This window comes from Hemiscyllium ocellatum, chromosome 4 (genome assembly GCF_020745735.1).
Source record: "Hemiscyllium ocellatum isolate sHemOce1 chromosome 4, sHemOce1.pat.X.cur, whole genome shotgun sequence".
In the NCBI taxonomy this organism is placed as follows: domain Eukaryota; kingdom Metazoa; phylum Chordata; class Chondrichthyes; order Orectolobiformes; family Hemiscylliidae; genus Hemiscyllium; species Hemiscyllium ocellatum.
The window spans coordinates 44,273,611-44,287,662 of NC_083404.1; the positions used below are offsets into that span (position 1 = coordinate 44,273,611).

The window sequence follows — 14,052 nt, forward strand, 5'->3', positions numbered from 1 at the left end:
TGGTCTGATAATGCTCAATTGCACTTGCTTGCATTTTCTCCATTCCCCATCATTAATTTATAGACGAAAACTCTGTCTACCTTAGCCTTGAATAGAATTAATAACCCAATTGTACAGCCCTTTGCAGAGTTCTGCAGAACTCTTAGAGAAGAAATTCCTGCTTGTTTCTTTCTTAAATGGGCAGTCCCTTACTCTGAGCTTATGTCCTCTGATCCTAGAGCCTCACACAAGGGGAAACAGTCTGTCCATATCAAGCTGAAAATGTGTTGCTGGTTAAAGCACAGCAGGTCAGGCAGCATCCAAGGAACAGGAAATTCGACGTTTCGGGCCAGAGCTCTTCATCAGGAAGGGCTGATGAAGGGCTCTGGCCCGAAACATCGAATTTCCTGTTCCTTGGATGCTGCCTGACCTGCTGTGCTTTAACCAGCAACACATTTTCAGCTCTGATCTCCAGCATCTGCAGACCTCACTTTTTACTGCCCATATCAAGCTCCTAACGATCTTTCAATAAGGTCACCTTTCATTCTTCTGAACTCCAATGAGTACAGGCCCAACCTACTCAATTTCTGTGCTGAAGAAAATCACTTCAAACTCATGATCATTCTGGTGAACCTTCTCTGGGCTGCGTCCAATGTAAATGTAATAAAATAGTGATTGAAACCATTATAATTGCAAAATCCTCACAGCTGTCACCAACTTTTAACGTCAAGTGCTTGAGCTGCCAGCATAATATGATGACTGCGAAGCCTTGGATAGATTTACTGCCATCAATCCTCCTTATTGGTATTAATTTAACCTACTGATCACCAAGCAAGAAACAATGCTCTTACAGCATCTTTAGCAGAAGATAGGCCCAATTATTATTTAGTTACATTGCCTCTAAGACACATGATTGTCTCCTGTGAGATACCATGCTCAACAAAAGTAGGGGGACATTACTGTTAATTACATTGACTTAATGCTGGTAAAGCTGATACAATACATCAGGGTTCTCTCAGGCACAGACCTTTAAATCCTAATGAGTGGAACTTGTGTGATGTCAGTTAATGCTTTCAGGTACTAACCATACTTACACAATTGAAACCATAAAGGGCACATAACGAATAGCCTTGCATCCCCACGATTAAAAAAAACACTCGATTCTTTCTTCTCTTGACTTAAGGACTTTTTTTGTAGACCTCAGTACAATCCAACTGAAAGAGGTTAGGAGCCATGTGTGAAATGTTAGCAAGATGAACCCTGTATTAATGTATCTTCAGATGTGGAATCAAAATTTATTGTTGCATGTATTTTTACATGAAAAATACAGTGAAAGGTTTTATAAGTTGCCCCACTCCAGCATATCAATGACAGAAGTCACACATAATAATACAAAAAATCAAATTAAGACAAAGTTCATTGCAATTCAGTGAAGAGTGCCTGGGCACAGGGAAAGTGATTAAGAAACGATGGAATACCCTGAGAATGCAGCCAGGATGAGACTATGCAGGATGGGACTATCATTCTGGGATAAGACCGCCAAGCCAGGCCGCTGAAACATTGGGCTAGAAGCCTCCACAAAGGAAGACCACTACGCCGGGCCAAAACCACCACTCTTGGACAAGACTATCTGCCAGGATAGTCTTGCTGCTGGAACATCAGGAAGCTGAACACAAAAAAGACTTCACATGAGGAAGAGACCTCCACACTGAGACAAGAGCGCCATGCCAGGACAAAACCACCACACGAGGACAAGACCGTCACGCGAGAACAAGATTGCCACACCAGGAGACCGTCACACTGTGCCAGGACCACCACCTCTCCTTCAGGCGGACGGTCTCAGCTGTGGGCCCGGGGCCTCGGCCTAGCCTGTGAGCAGGGCCAGGGGAATCAGCCTGGGACCTGCTCCTGACTTGCCAGGGGACCCCAGGCTGGGGTGGAGCCATGAACGGCTCATCCCGGTGTTGCCACTGCTGCCACCACTGCTAGAAGCCTCCTCCCTCATCCATCCCTCTCCAGACCCAAAAGAAAAGAAAAGTTAAGGAAAAAGAGCCAAAGAAAAGAGCTCAAAAAAAGAGAGAGAAAGCCAACAGGAGCAGATGAGCCGTGGACTCAGTGCATCTACTCTGCCGCCCTCTTGTTTAGATATTGTGCTTGAAAATGAAGTCATTGTCAAAGTGGTGCTGTTGGAGTGTGCTGAAAAAGCAACTAGCATTGTTCTTGTCCCTGAAATTATTTGTGTTTATTTTCTTGTCCATTGTTATCTGTTGCTGTCTTTCTTTGGACAGCTATCCAGGAGCTTGAAGTGTCAACATTTCTCTTTTGAAATATTGAGTAATTTTCATAACATTCAGTAAGCACAGCCAAGCTCTATCTATCTGTTTAGGAAAAGCCAATTTCACAAAAGCCCTACTGAATTTATGATGCGCACTTAATAGTATTTTTATTTTAATTACTTCGTTGAGTATTTTTTTAAAGTTTGCAGCACCCTTGTTCATATGCTACAACCTGCGCAGAACTGTGCAGCATAGGAACAGGCCCTTCAGCCTACCGTATCTATGCTGATCATGATGTCACTCTAAACAAATATATCTACCCTCTGGTAGGGGACACTTATTTTTTTCTGAGAAATTAATGCACACATCAGATTTTCCTAACATTCAGCGTTCAATGTGAAAACTAGCGAAAGGAATCATGCTGCAAGTTTTATATTGTCACCCGGCACACTGCTAAACACAATAAAAAAAATGCTGAATGAGAAGAGTTGCATCAGCACAAATTTTATCTGCTAAGGTGATATGTGAAATATAGAACCCAATGCGGCATTAGAATCAGCCCCTTGACCTCTAGCACAGATGCAGGGTGACCTTTCATCTGCCAGCAGTCTTGTTTCTTCAGCAAACTCCATGAATTTTTATTACAAGTTTCTTGCACCTAGGCTAAGCTTTCAACAAATTGCCTGACACAGATGAGATGAAGTTGTTGAAGTAGCTCAATGTGTTTTACTAGTCTGCTGGTGAATGACACAAACCTCGTGTCCTACAATGTCATACGCCATTGACCACTGACGTCTCGGCATTGATAAAGACATGATTTTCTGGAACATTGATTGTTCTACACACCCAGCTGACTATTAAGTTCTATCATCAAACCATTTAGATCATACGGTTTTCAAAATTATATGGGACTTTAATAGAATAGATAAAGAGAAACTGTTTCCACTGGCAAGCAGGTCAGCAACAAAAGGACACAGATTTAAAATAATTGGTACAGAAAGCCAGGGAAAAGTGAGGAGGTTTTGTTTTTGAATTCTGCACATTGTTATGATCTGGAATGCACTGTCTGAAAGGATGCGGTAAACAGATTCAGGAACGACTTTCAAAGAAAAATTTGTTCTCTGCTTAAAAAGGAAAACGTTGCAGGGCAGTGGGGAAATTGCAGGTGAGTGAGACCAGTTGGATTGCTGTTTCCAGAGAGCTAGTACATATGTGTTGAATGGTCTCTTGTATGGTTGTGTGTATTATCTTGAAAATACTACACTACTTGGAAGTGCATATCTTTTCTTATTACTGTCATGTTGGTGAAACTTCTTTTTGTAGGCTGCATTTGTGGTTTAAACATTAAATAATTTAAAAGTACCTGAAATGTGTAATTTTATGTTGGAAGTTCTTTAGGGTTGTGTGCTTTCTTGCTACCTGTATTGGAAATTAATCACTATATCTCCCAAAATTCCTTTCGGATGAGGTTAGCCACCCCTCACCGCCCTGGCCAAGGAGTTTCCAATTGGAATCTAGTGCAGAATTTTGTTCCATATGATTCTGAGTGTTAGCCTAAAACAGTCAGTCTTTCCTTGTAGTTAAAATATTGTTTTCTGTAGGGATATACTGGACAATTCTCAACCATTTGCTTATAAGGCTTTTTGTAATAATTCAGTTTTCTTATTTTTGTAAATTGAATTTGTTGCGATGTGTACAAAATGATTCCACACTCTCAGACTTCACTTTCCCAAGCTGGGATATTGAAAAGTTAGTTTTGGCAGAAAGCATAGCAGTATTTATATGCTGAGATCTGCAGAAAGAATCTTGCCCGCTCCAATAATATAGATATGCATTCTGGAATCCAGTAGCACAGAAGGACAGCATTCAGCCCATCATAGCTGTGTTGACACCTTTAAAGAGCTATCCACTCTTTTTGTTTGTTTCCTGACTGCTCAGCATGTTTTCTTTTCAAGCATCTATCCATTAACAATAGCATATTTTCAGATAAACAGCTGACAAACAATTGTAATGTCCCTTTGCTTAAACATGGTATTGTCATGTAACCCCTACCCTCAAGTGTGTTCTTGTCATTGCATGTCAAGCCCCCACACTGGGTCAATTGAATAACACTTCACCAAGAATAAATCTTGATCATATTATTGCATAATTTCAGCTTATCATAGGCCAAAAACTCCCTTTTCAATTGCAGTTACACTACTGAGTTACATTAGTTGTAATGCCACTTGAACTTCTGCATAGCTCAACATTAATTCATTTAGTTTGAAATGAACGAATCTTCAGTGGGTGAATCTTTACAATCTGATTGAGGTCATTACATTTTATAGGAGCCATTTTTCAAAGCTGTACTGACAGCACTCCAAGTTATTAAATTGCAGAATCAAAAGATGGACCTGCAATCACATTTATGAACTGAGATAGAAAAGCTTGAGTCATGTGCAGTGCAAAGGTTAAGATCCTGGTGCAGTTAAGCTTCATCACCCCCTTAGTGATGGCAGTATTTACATGAACATCTTTGTTTAATGGTCAGAGAAGTGATTTAGTCCACCTCTGGATTCAGAATAGATTAAATCAGCAGGTTGGGTGCCATAATTATCTGGCAGTGAAAAGGCTTCACCAGATATATCTACACCCTCGGGACTTTATATTAAATCGTGGCATGTTGAATGGAGATATACAGATCCTTAAAAGACTTGTAGTGAACATGTGATTATGAGGCTATGAGAATTTTAACTGTAAGCTATTACTTTAAATAATTATTCACAATATTTAAATTGCAAAATTTAAGGTCACATAATACTTTGTGAAAGATTAACTCTCAAAGTGGAGATCAAGAGCTAAACAAATTATTTTTGTCATTTGTGGCCTCCAAGCAGCCACTTTATGTTCTTTGTTCAATGGTGTAAACTGATGTTGTCAATCAGCAAATCTTTGGACCCAGTCATTAACAAACCTCTCTTTTCTTTCAACTGGTTAAAACTGAACAAAATTTATAAGAACTGACTTCTTTTTAACCTCCTCCCATAAGCCAGTGACCCCAATTCCCCAATCATACTGGAAAACCACAAAAATACATGCCAGTTAAGATGAGAAAAAAAGTCATTCTCCTTTCATTTGCTCTGTCAAATGTGTTGACACTTTGCCAAAATTCAGTTGTGTAAGAATGGTGACTTTTTAACACAGATCATTCTTCATATATGAAGGTTGACACTGAATATTGATCCAGTTTTGACCAAAGGCATCACCTGATCCTACTTTCAAGTGATATCCATGTTCTTCCAGTTGTATTTCAATGTGTGAAACTCTCAGCTTCTGAGTTAGAAGATTGTAGGTTCAAGTCTGATTCCTGAGACTTAAGCACCAAATCTAGGTTGTGACTCCCATTGCTTCCCAGTGAGGAATTTCTACATGTCTGAGATGCCAATGCAACATCAATATGTGTCAAATTTGTCTATTAAACCAGAGGTTCCCAAGGCATTATTTCAAAGTATAATGTGGTAAAATGTGATCTTTCCCATTTCGGCAGGAAGAACAGAAAAGCAGCATATTATTTAAAAGGAATCAATTATAGAGTTCTGTGATACAGAGAGATCTGAGGTTCTTGGAACATGAATCACAAAAGGCTAATATGCAGGTACAGCAAGTGAAATATTGTCATTTCTTACAAGGGAAATGGAACATAAAAATAGGGAAGTTTTGTTACAGTTATACAGTATCTTGGTAAGACCACACTTACGTACTATATGCAGCTTTTGTCTCTTTATTGAAGAAAGGATGCAATTTTATTTGAAACAGTTGAGAGAAAATTCACTTAACTGACTCCTAGGTTGTAGGGGAGAATGAGTTTGACAGATTGGAGTTTTAAAGAAATGGAAGTAATCTTATTGAAACATTTAAGATATTGAGAGGATCTCATAAGGAGGCTACTGAGAGAGTGTGTCCCATTATGATAGAGACTAGAACTAGGGGTCATTGTTTAAAAACAAAGGTCTCCCATTTAAGATGGCAGTGAGCAGATATTCTTTTTTCTCTCAGGATTGCGATTCTTTATAATTCTTCCCCAGAGAGTTGTGCAAGTGTGGTCATTGAACATTATTAAGGCAAAGTTCAATGAGATCCTTGATTTGATTAACAAGGGAGTCAAAGGCCATAGGGAATAGGAAGGAAGATGGAGCTGAGGCCACAATCAGATCAGTTACGATTTTATTGAATGGCAGAGCAGGCACAAGGGGCTGAATTCTGCGCTGTTCTGAATTCTTAATTTTGTTTGCCATTTTTGAACTCAGTAACCATATTATATAGAATTTATGAATTCTTACATTTGTTTTACAATCTATTCATGACTTTTCTGTTCCTTCTCTGATAATGTCGTCCATTCTCTCAACCCTGTGAGATCTCTCTACTTCTTTGGTTCCATCCCCTTGCACTTTTCTTTGCTCTATTATTGGTGACTGGTCCTTCAGCTTTTGTGGCCCAAAGCTCTGGAATTCTTAGCCTGAAACTATCTGACCATGCCCCAGCCTTCACTCCACCTCTCACTCCTCCTTTGTAAAATCTCCCTAAAACCACCTATTTGACCAAGTTTAAAGTCATCTTTCATAATATCTTCTAATGTGGCTCGGTATAAAATTTTGGTTGAACATTCCTTCTGTGCAGTGCCTCATGGCATTTTACTATTTTCAAGGTGCTGTATGAATGCAATCTGTTCTTGTTTATGTTTGTTTTGGTTTGGACTGTACTAGTGTTCGAATGGCTTTTTGTAGATGAACATGGCAATTGACATGAAACTAAGCCATTTGTATCAGTCTCTCCTTGCTTAATTTGTGGTCTGACCATGCGAATCAAGCTTTACCTATGGAACTATAGTCCTGCTGCCACAATGTCTTTGGGGCAGGAGAAAAAAATAAAGGGATGCAGAGTAGTGGGATAAGAATCAATTATGCTGATGTCAAGAATTCCATCCCATGATTTTTATTTCCTGTATTTAGCCAATGTTACATGCATTGGAAATGGCTCAAGTCCAATCAATTCCTTAAGATTTTGAAATCATTTGAGAAATAATTCTTTCAAGATAACATTGAAAGAAATGATTACATCCTTTTACGCCTTACTTTTCCCATTTGGAAAGTTGCATGTTTGCATTGTTGGTCTGGTGGTTTACAAATTAGTTGTGGACCCCTCATTGATTTCCAGATGTGAGCCCTGGAGTGATGTGAGCAATACGGACAATGAGCCATGCTTTTAGTTTAGAGTGGTTATAAGCAATGATGCAATTGCTTAATTGAGAACAACTTTAAAACTTAAGGGATTTTCTTCTGGCATGCCTCAAAGTTCTCAACACCCATCATTCCTAAAGTTGAATTCCCTTTGTTCCAAATTTAAAGTTGTTAATTCAGGAGAGCGAATTCCTTCCATTTAATTTTCTAGCACCAGTTGGTCCAACATTTTGGCAGCTGCTATCAATTTTAGTCAATTATGTAGAAATAGAAGGCAAACCTTTCCATTGTAGCGTTTATGCTCTTAATGAATAATGCCACCTTCTCACCTCTTTCCAACTAACTTGCTCCATCCAACAATTGAGTTACTGTAAGCAGTGGAGATTGAAGTATAGGAATTAGAAATTGCTCTAATTCATGACTAACTATAAATTGAAACCCTCCTGCACAATCACTCAGACTGATCCCCTCATCTGTCCAGATACCTGATCCCAAAGCTCCCTGGACACACAGCCACAGCGCCAGTACATTAGATACCCAACAGCCAGCTTCTCTCTCCATCTCCCCAAGCATCAGACCACTTACTACTTGATCTACCTGCCAATGAAAAAGCCATTCCTCAGAAGAACCAGCACAATATTATTTGTCTGAATAGAAGTTTGGAACAATAACACTCATTTGGGTAGAATTCTTTCTCAGTGTTAAATGAATTATTTGAAAATGATTATGAATTGTTTCTTTTTTCTGAAAAAGTTGCCCAAATACATGTATATGTATAATTAAGAACAAAGATGACATTTGGCCATGGCAAAAATCTACGTGTGGTGTTTTTTTGGGAGTCTGTTGTAACCAACATATGTGGAGATCTTGCTAAATAGGAAATGCTCAAACTCTTACTGCCTGACATAGATTTATCAGAATGATTTACAGATTGGCCACGTTACGACACACTATCTGTAGCCATCAAGTCCTAACGTGGGATTGAGTCCAGAGCTTCTGTGCAAGAGAAAACAAGGCAAGCACAGCACCAAAGACCTCCTTGCTCATATATACAGAGAAGAACAAGAATGATTATAGAATCATACAGTACAGAAGAGACCCTTTGGCCCATTGACTCTGTATCATCAAAAACACTACTACCTATGCTAGTCTAATTTCCTGACACTAGGCCTATAACCTTGAATGTTATGGCACTTAATGTGCTCATCAAAATATTGTATAAAGTTGAGGTTACCCACTTCAACTACCATACCAGGCAGTGCATTCCAGACCACCACAATGTTCTTGGTGAAAAACATTTCCTTCCAATCCTTGTGAAACATCTTTCCTTTCACTCTAAAATCATGTTCCATTCTTATTGACACTTTGACTAAGAAAGGTTTCTATCCATCCTGTCTATATCCTGCGTAATATTATACCACTCTACCTTCCCTGTTCCAAAGAAAACAATCTCAACATATCCAGCCTCACTTCATAGCTGAAATGCTGCATTCCAGAAAATGTCCTGATGAACCTGCTCTGATTTCCTTCCAGTGCAATCACATCCTCTCTATAGTGTGTTGACCAGAACTGCACACAGTACTCTAGCTGTGGCCTAAACAAAGTTTTGTACAGCTCCAACATAACCTCCCTATTCTTATAATCTATGCTTCAACTCACAAACCCTATTAACCTGTCCAACATTCAGAGATCTGAGAAAAAGCACCCCGAGATTTCTCTGAGCTTCCTAGGTTCTGCCGTTCATTGCGTATATCTTTGTCTTATTACTTCTTAAAAAGTGCATTACCTCATATTTATCAGAATTAAATTCCTACTGTCATTGATCTGCCCATGTGACCATTCCATTTTTATAATCCAACAGCTTCCTACTCACTGTCAATCACCCAGCCAATCTTTGTGTAATTTGCAAATTTACTTATCAACCCTCCCCATTCTCATCTATATAATTTAAGATTATCACAAACAATAAGGGACCCAGCAGTGATCCCTGTGGTATGCCACAGCACATCAGGCTCCAGCCACACAAACAGTCTTCTACCATCATCCACTGTCTCCTTTCACTAAATGTCTTTTGGATCCACCTTGCTTAGATAACCTGGATCCTTTGAGGTTCTTTATCAGTTTCTCGTATGGGACCTTGTCAAAAGCCTCGCTGAAATCCAAACTGAATCACCAATTACGTGCATTGAATGATTAAAATGGGCTTTCTATTGATATTTTCATTCTTTTGTGGGATCTCAAGACTTTAAAGTTATTAAGGGCATTGATATCAATGCTAGGTTGTTCAGGGCGACAGTCAGATTAGCAACCAACTATTTACATTTTGAAGCCAAGAGTGGGGTTAGGTATGTTTCTGAAATGTCCCAGAGTGGTGATGAGATTGAATTTGTACTGTCCTTTGAGAAGACATGAAGTGAGGTTTGTAAAAAATCCATGAGACCACAACAAATCAGAGGGAGGTTTTTAATCAATGTCTCCTGAATTGACAACGGGCCAATTCTGTACTGAGAAGTACTTTTAGAAACTCCACTGTCACTATGACAAGAGGATTAGGAGTGCTACCCACTTATATTGTGTTCTAATTGCTTCCTCCCCATCCACTAACTTGCTTCCACTTTCCCCAGGCATAACTTATGCGCTGCAATAACAAGATAAGGTTCCTGACATTCCTTCTCTTCAAGTAGCTGAGCTTGTATAAGCACGACAAGCCATTAGCAGCTTGCTCAATTAATCCTGATGAGGCCAGAGGCATTGTTTTGAGTCTGATCCCCATGCTGAAGCCTTTGGACTCCGACCTCTTGATTTGAATCTTCTGCCTCAGTTCTCTCTGGCCAAAGGTTCTGTCACATTGGCATATCTCTGTCTATAAGTGGCTGCCAACAAATATCTGCTATAACAGTATTTCAGCAGATTGTTCTACCTCTTCTGGAACTTTCAGTTTGAAGTCAATCATTTCAGCAATATTACTGATGATTTTTTTAAAAATACAGTTATATAGCACACTTAAGAATGCCCCAAAGTCCTTTCCAGCCAATGAAATACTTTTGGAATGAGGTCACTCTTATGATAAAGGAAGCACAACACCAAATCTAACTGCAGCAAGCTCTCACAAACAGTAATATGATAATGACCAAATAGTAGAAGGTTTTAATGATGTTTAATTAGGGATATATATTGCCATAATTCTCCTGATCGTCTTCAGAATACAACTATGGGATCTTTTACTTCCATCTGACAGGGCAGTCAAATTTAGTCTCATCTGAAGAGCAACACTTCTGACAATACAAGACTGCACTGGAATGTCAGCCTTGACTATGTGCTCGAACACATGGAGTGGGCCTTTAGAGGCAATTGTGTTACTGTTAGAGCCATGGCTAACACTACAGTTAAAGAGATAAACCTTTTCTTGTGAGGTAATTAAGCTTCATTATCATAAGGTACAAACAGATCTTCAATTTCCATATTGTTGTACATATCTGACAAATGGAAAGACATTTCTGGGGCAGCATTTTATGACATTTAATCAGTACCTACATCAAAAGAGTTTGTTAATTGTAATGACAATGCTTAGTGATATCAGTATTAGATAAAGAATTTTTTCTTCTCACCTTTTTTTTCAAGCATAACTCATATTTTTATTTTATCTGACTTTCAGGGATAGTTTCCAAGGCATATGAATGTAGACTTAAAGGCCAAGGAGCACAGTTTGTCGAAACGGCTGTTCCAGTAAATCTACCTCGAGTAGTTTCTACTGAAATTACAGGTGATTCACTCGGTGGCTGCATTGAACAGCAGGAATCAGCTGACTCCATTGGGCAGGTGTTTATAATTCAAGGCTACCAAGTTGGATGTGGTGAGGAGATTTCCATTGATACGTCAGTTGAAGCTACTGCAGCAGCAACTCTCCAGACTCTAGCAATGGTGGGTCAAATGACTCAGGTGGCGAAAGTGATGCACATTACTGAAGATGGCCAGATCATAGACACAACTCAGAATACCACCCATGTAAGCAACATGGTTCCTGAGCAAACTGTCACGCAACAGCCAATATCAGGTGCCACCCAGGAGGCAGCAGGCAAGGAGCTAACTGAACAAGGGAGTGCTACAGAAGCAGCTGTTGCCATAGAAACCCTGACAGATTCCAATCAAGTTGAACGAGTAGTGACACAAGAAGATGAGGCAAAGCCCACTTCAGAGAGGCCCACAGCACTGGTTGCACTTCTGTGTGCTGTCACAGAAGTGGGTACAGTAGAGGCAAGATCAGCTGAGCAGGAAGGGAGTGAGTCTACCCAAGAGGGGTCATACTCAGTGAATTCTGCCATCGAGAATGTCATTTCAACTCAAAAGGAGTCAGTACACGAAGGAACAGAGACATTTCACGAAGACCAAACTGTCCAAGAAACCACAGAGGCTGAGGGAACGGTGTCAAACATTGGGCAGCAAATATCTGTGACCACCACACAAGAAGGATCCCAAGTTGCTTTCAGTGATGTGGTGCAGGAGGTACTGCAGTTCACTATGTGTGATATGAGGACAACAAGCCATATTGTGAAAGATGGAGTTACTCGTGTCATAGTTGCTAAGGAAGGAACCACACATGTGGTTGAGGGGGCATCTCAGATCATCGTGCAAGAAGGCGAAGAACAAACTATAGCTACCAATGGACATCCAATGCGCCTGGTAGATTCATCTGGTGAAATATCACAGATAATAATTACAGAGGAAGTACTACAAGCTATGGTTCAAGAGACCACGGGTCATTTATCTGAAGAAGCAACTCATGTGATTGTGACAGAAGTACCACACAGTGTTGTGAATGGTGATCACTCAAGGGCAGTAACTGAAGTTTATCCACAGCGTGTGATGGAGCTGGTGAATGAGGACATATCATCCAGTCAGTCAGTGGCATCAGTTGCCTTGGCAGAGTGTTACACTGAGGACAGGTCAGAAGTAGTTATGATTGAGCTGCCAGCTAAAGAAGAACAGGAAATGGAAATTGATGGAATCCAAGAAGCATGACTTGGGTTGGGTAGGAAGCTCTGTCAAAAAACAACCATTTGCTGATATTCCATCAGATGTACAGTTTAAAGCATGAGATGCTCAGTATGGCAAATGCATTCCCTGTGTCTGAGATTGGGGATCAGAACCACGATCTAATGGAGTGAGAACAAACTGATTGTATTGATTTCACTGGAACAAAGGAATTTAAAGAATTTTGCTGCTCATAACTATATCAAGTTAACTTAATGCATCCATTTATACCATCCATTTCTGGTTTTGAGAGTAGTATAGTGGAGTTATACATTGATCTGTATGTTGGTGTATACCCCAATTCTATTGCACAAAATTTCTTATCTCAGTTATGACAGTAAAGTGATTTAGGAGAACATTGACACACATTCAAGAACAATCTCAATAGTTGTCTTCAGAGGGGGTTCACCTCAGTCTCAGGGAGTGATCTGGGGAACCACCAAGTGGGGTAAGAAACGTAGCCTGATAGTAGATTGGATAACCCAGTAAATTTCTCTTTGTTTCCTGACTTGAGCTCTAAAGCCTGAAGGTCCATTAGTGAACAAAAATGAAAGTATAGAATGTAGCTTTCATTCTTTCATTTTCTTCTTTATATCAGCAATGTCAAGAAGCAAAGTGAAAGTCAGCCAGATGGCAAAAGGGTCAGGATGGAATGACAAGATGGGGGACGGGTTCGGTGGGTGGCAGTTGTATTGCGCGCATTTTTCCTAACTTTGTTTTAAATTCTATCAACAGAGAAATTAAAATGAATTCAGGCACATTGCATAAGTTCAACAACCATGAAATTCTAGATGTTGTTAGCTGTCTCTTTTTGTTGTTGAAATACTGATTTCCCCAGACTTAGAAATTCAGAAGCATACATTGAACTTGCTGCGGGTTTTCTTTTGCTTTTTCTTTTTGGGAAATAGGAGGTAATATCAAAAGGTGAGATGATTGAAATTTAAAAATATAAGTTTTATTCAGCTCAGGTTGTCTGTTTAACTATATAACAAACACAATATAATATAATAATGTACAATTTTATGTTTGACAATCATTAACATGGCTTTAAAAGAAAAGTTTTTCTGTTTTTCTTTTTGTTAACTGCTTGTACCAATAAATTGTTCTGTTGTTTAAAAAAAAAGGACAATTGTATAATTCGTGGATTTCTCTTGGATTTCCAAGCCTACAAATAATTCAACAAAACTGACTTTAACTTTTTTTAAAAAAAGAGAATTAGGTGCTTGGCTGGTACCCAGTATTCTAAGTGATTCATATGTTTACCAATTATGAAAATAAGCCCTGTTTTAATGTACAATTAGTGAATAACAATTTAATTATATGATGTGCTTTACACATGGAGCAGCAGCCAATACACTACTAAATCTGTCAAATGCATATAAATATTATTTTATACATTCTTAACAATTTACTATGTTCACATCTACTTGTTTTTGTGTGTCCACTTAACATCCTTGAATTTTCATTCTGTCGCAGAAACATTAATTGCAATCACTGAAGAATCAGAATCAGAATAATGTGGAAAATGATTGTTCAATAAAGGGAATAAA

General features: G+C 39.2%; 1 protein-coding gene across 2 annotated transcripts in view; it reads left to right on the forward strand.

The window, feature by feature from the left end:
* znf407 (zinc finger protein 407) overlaps nt 1-13,542 on the forward strand; it is a 485,332-nt gene extending 471,790 nt beyond the window's left edge. For both annotated transcript variants that reach the window (XM_060823093.1, XM_060823095.1), the window contains exon 9: nt 11,127-13,542. In XM_060823093.1, the coding sequence (XP_060679076.1) occupies nt 11,127-12,490 (1,364 nt within the window). In that variant the 3' untranslated portion in view covers nt 12,491-13,542. The remainder of the gene's footprint in view (nt 1-11,126) is intronic.
* Nucleotides 13,543-14,052: the final 510 nt, after the last annotated feature.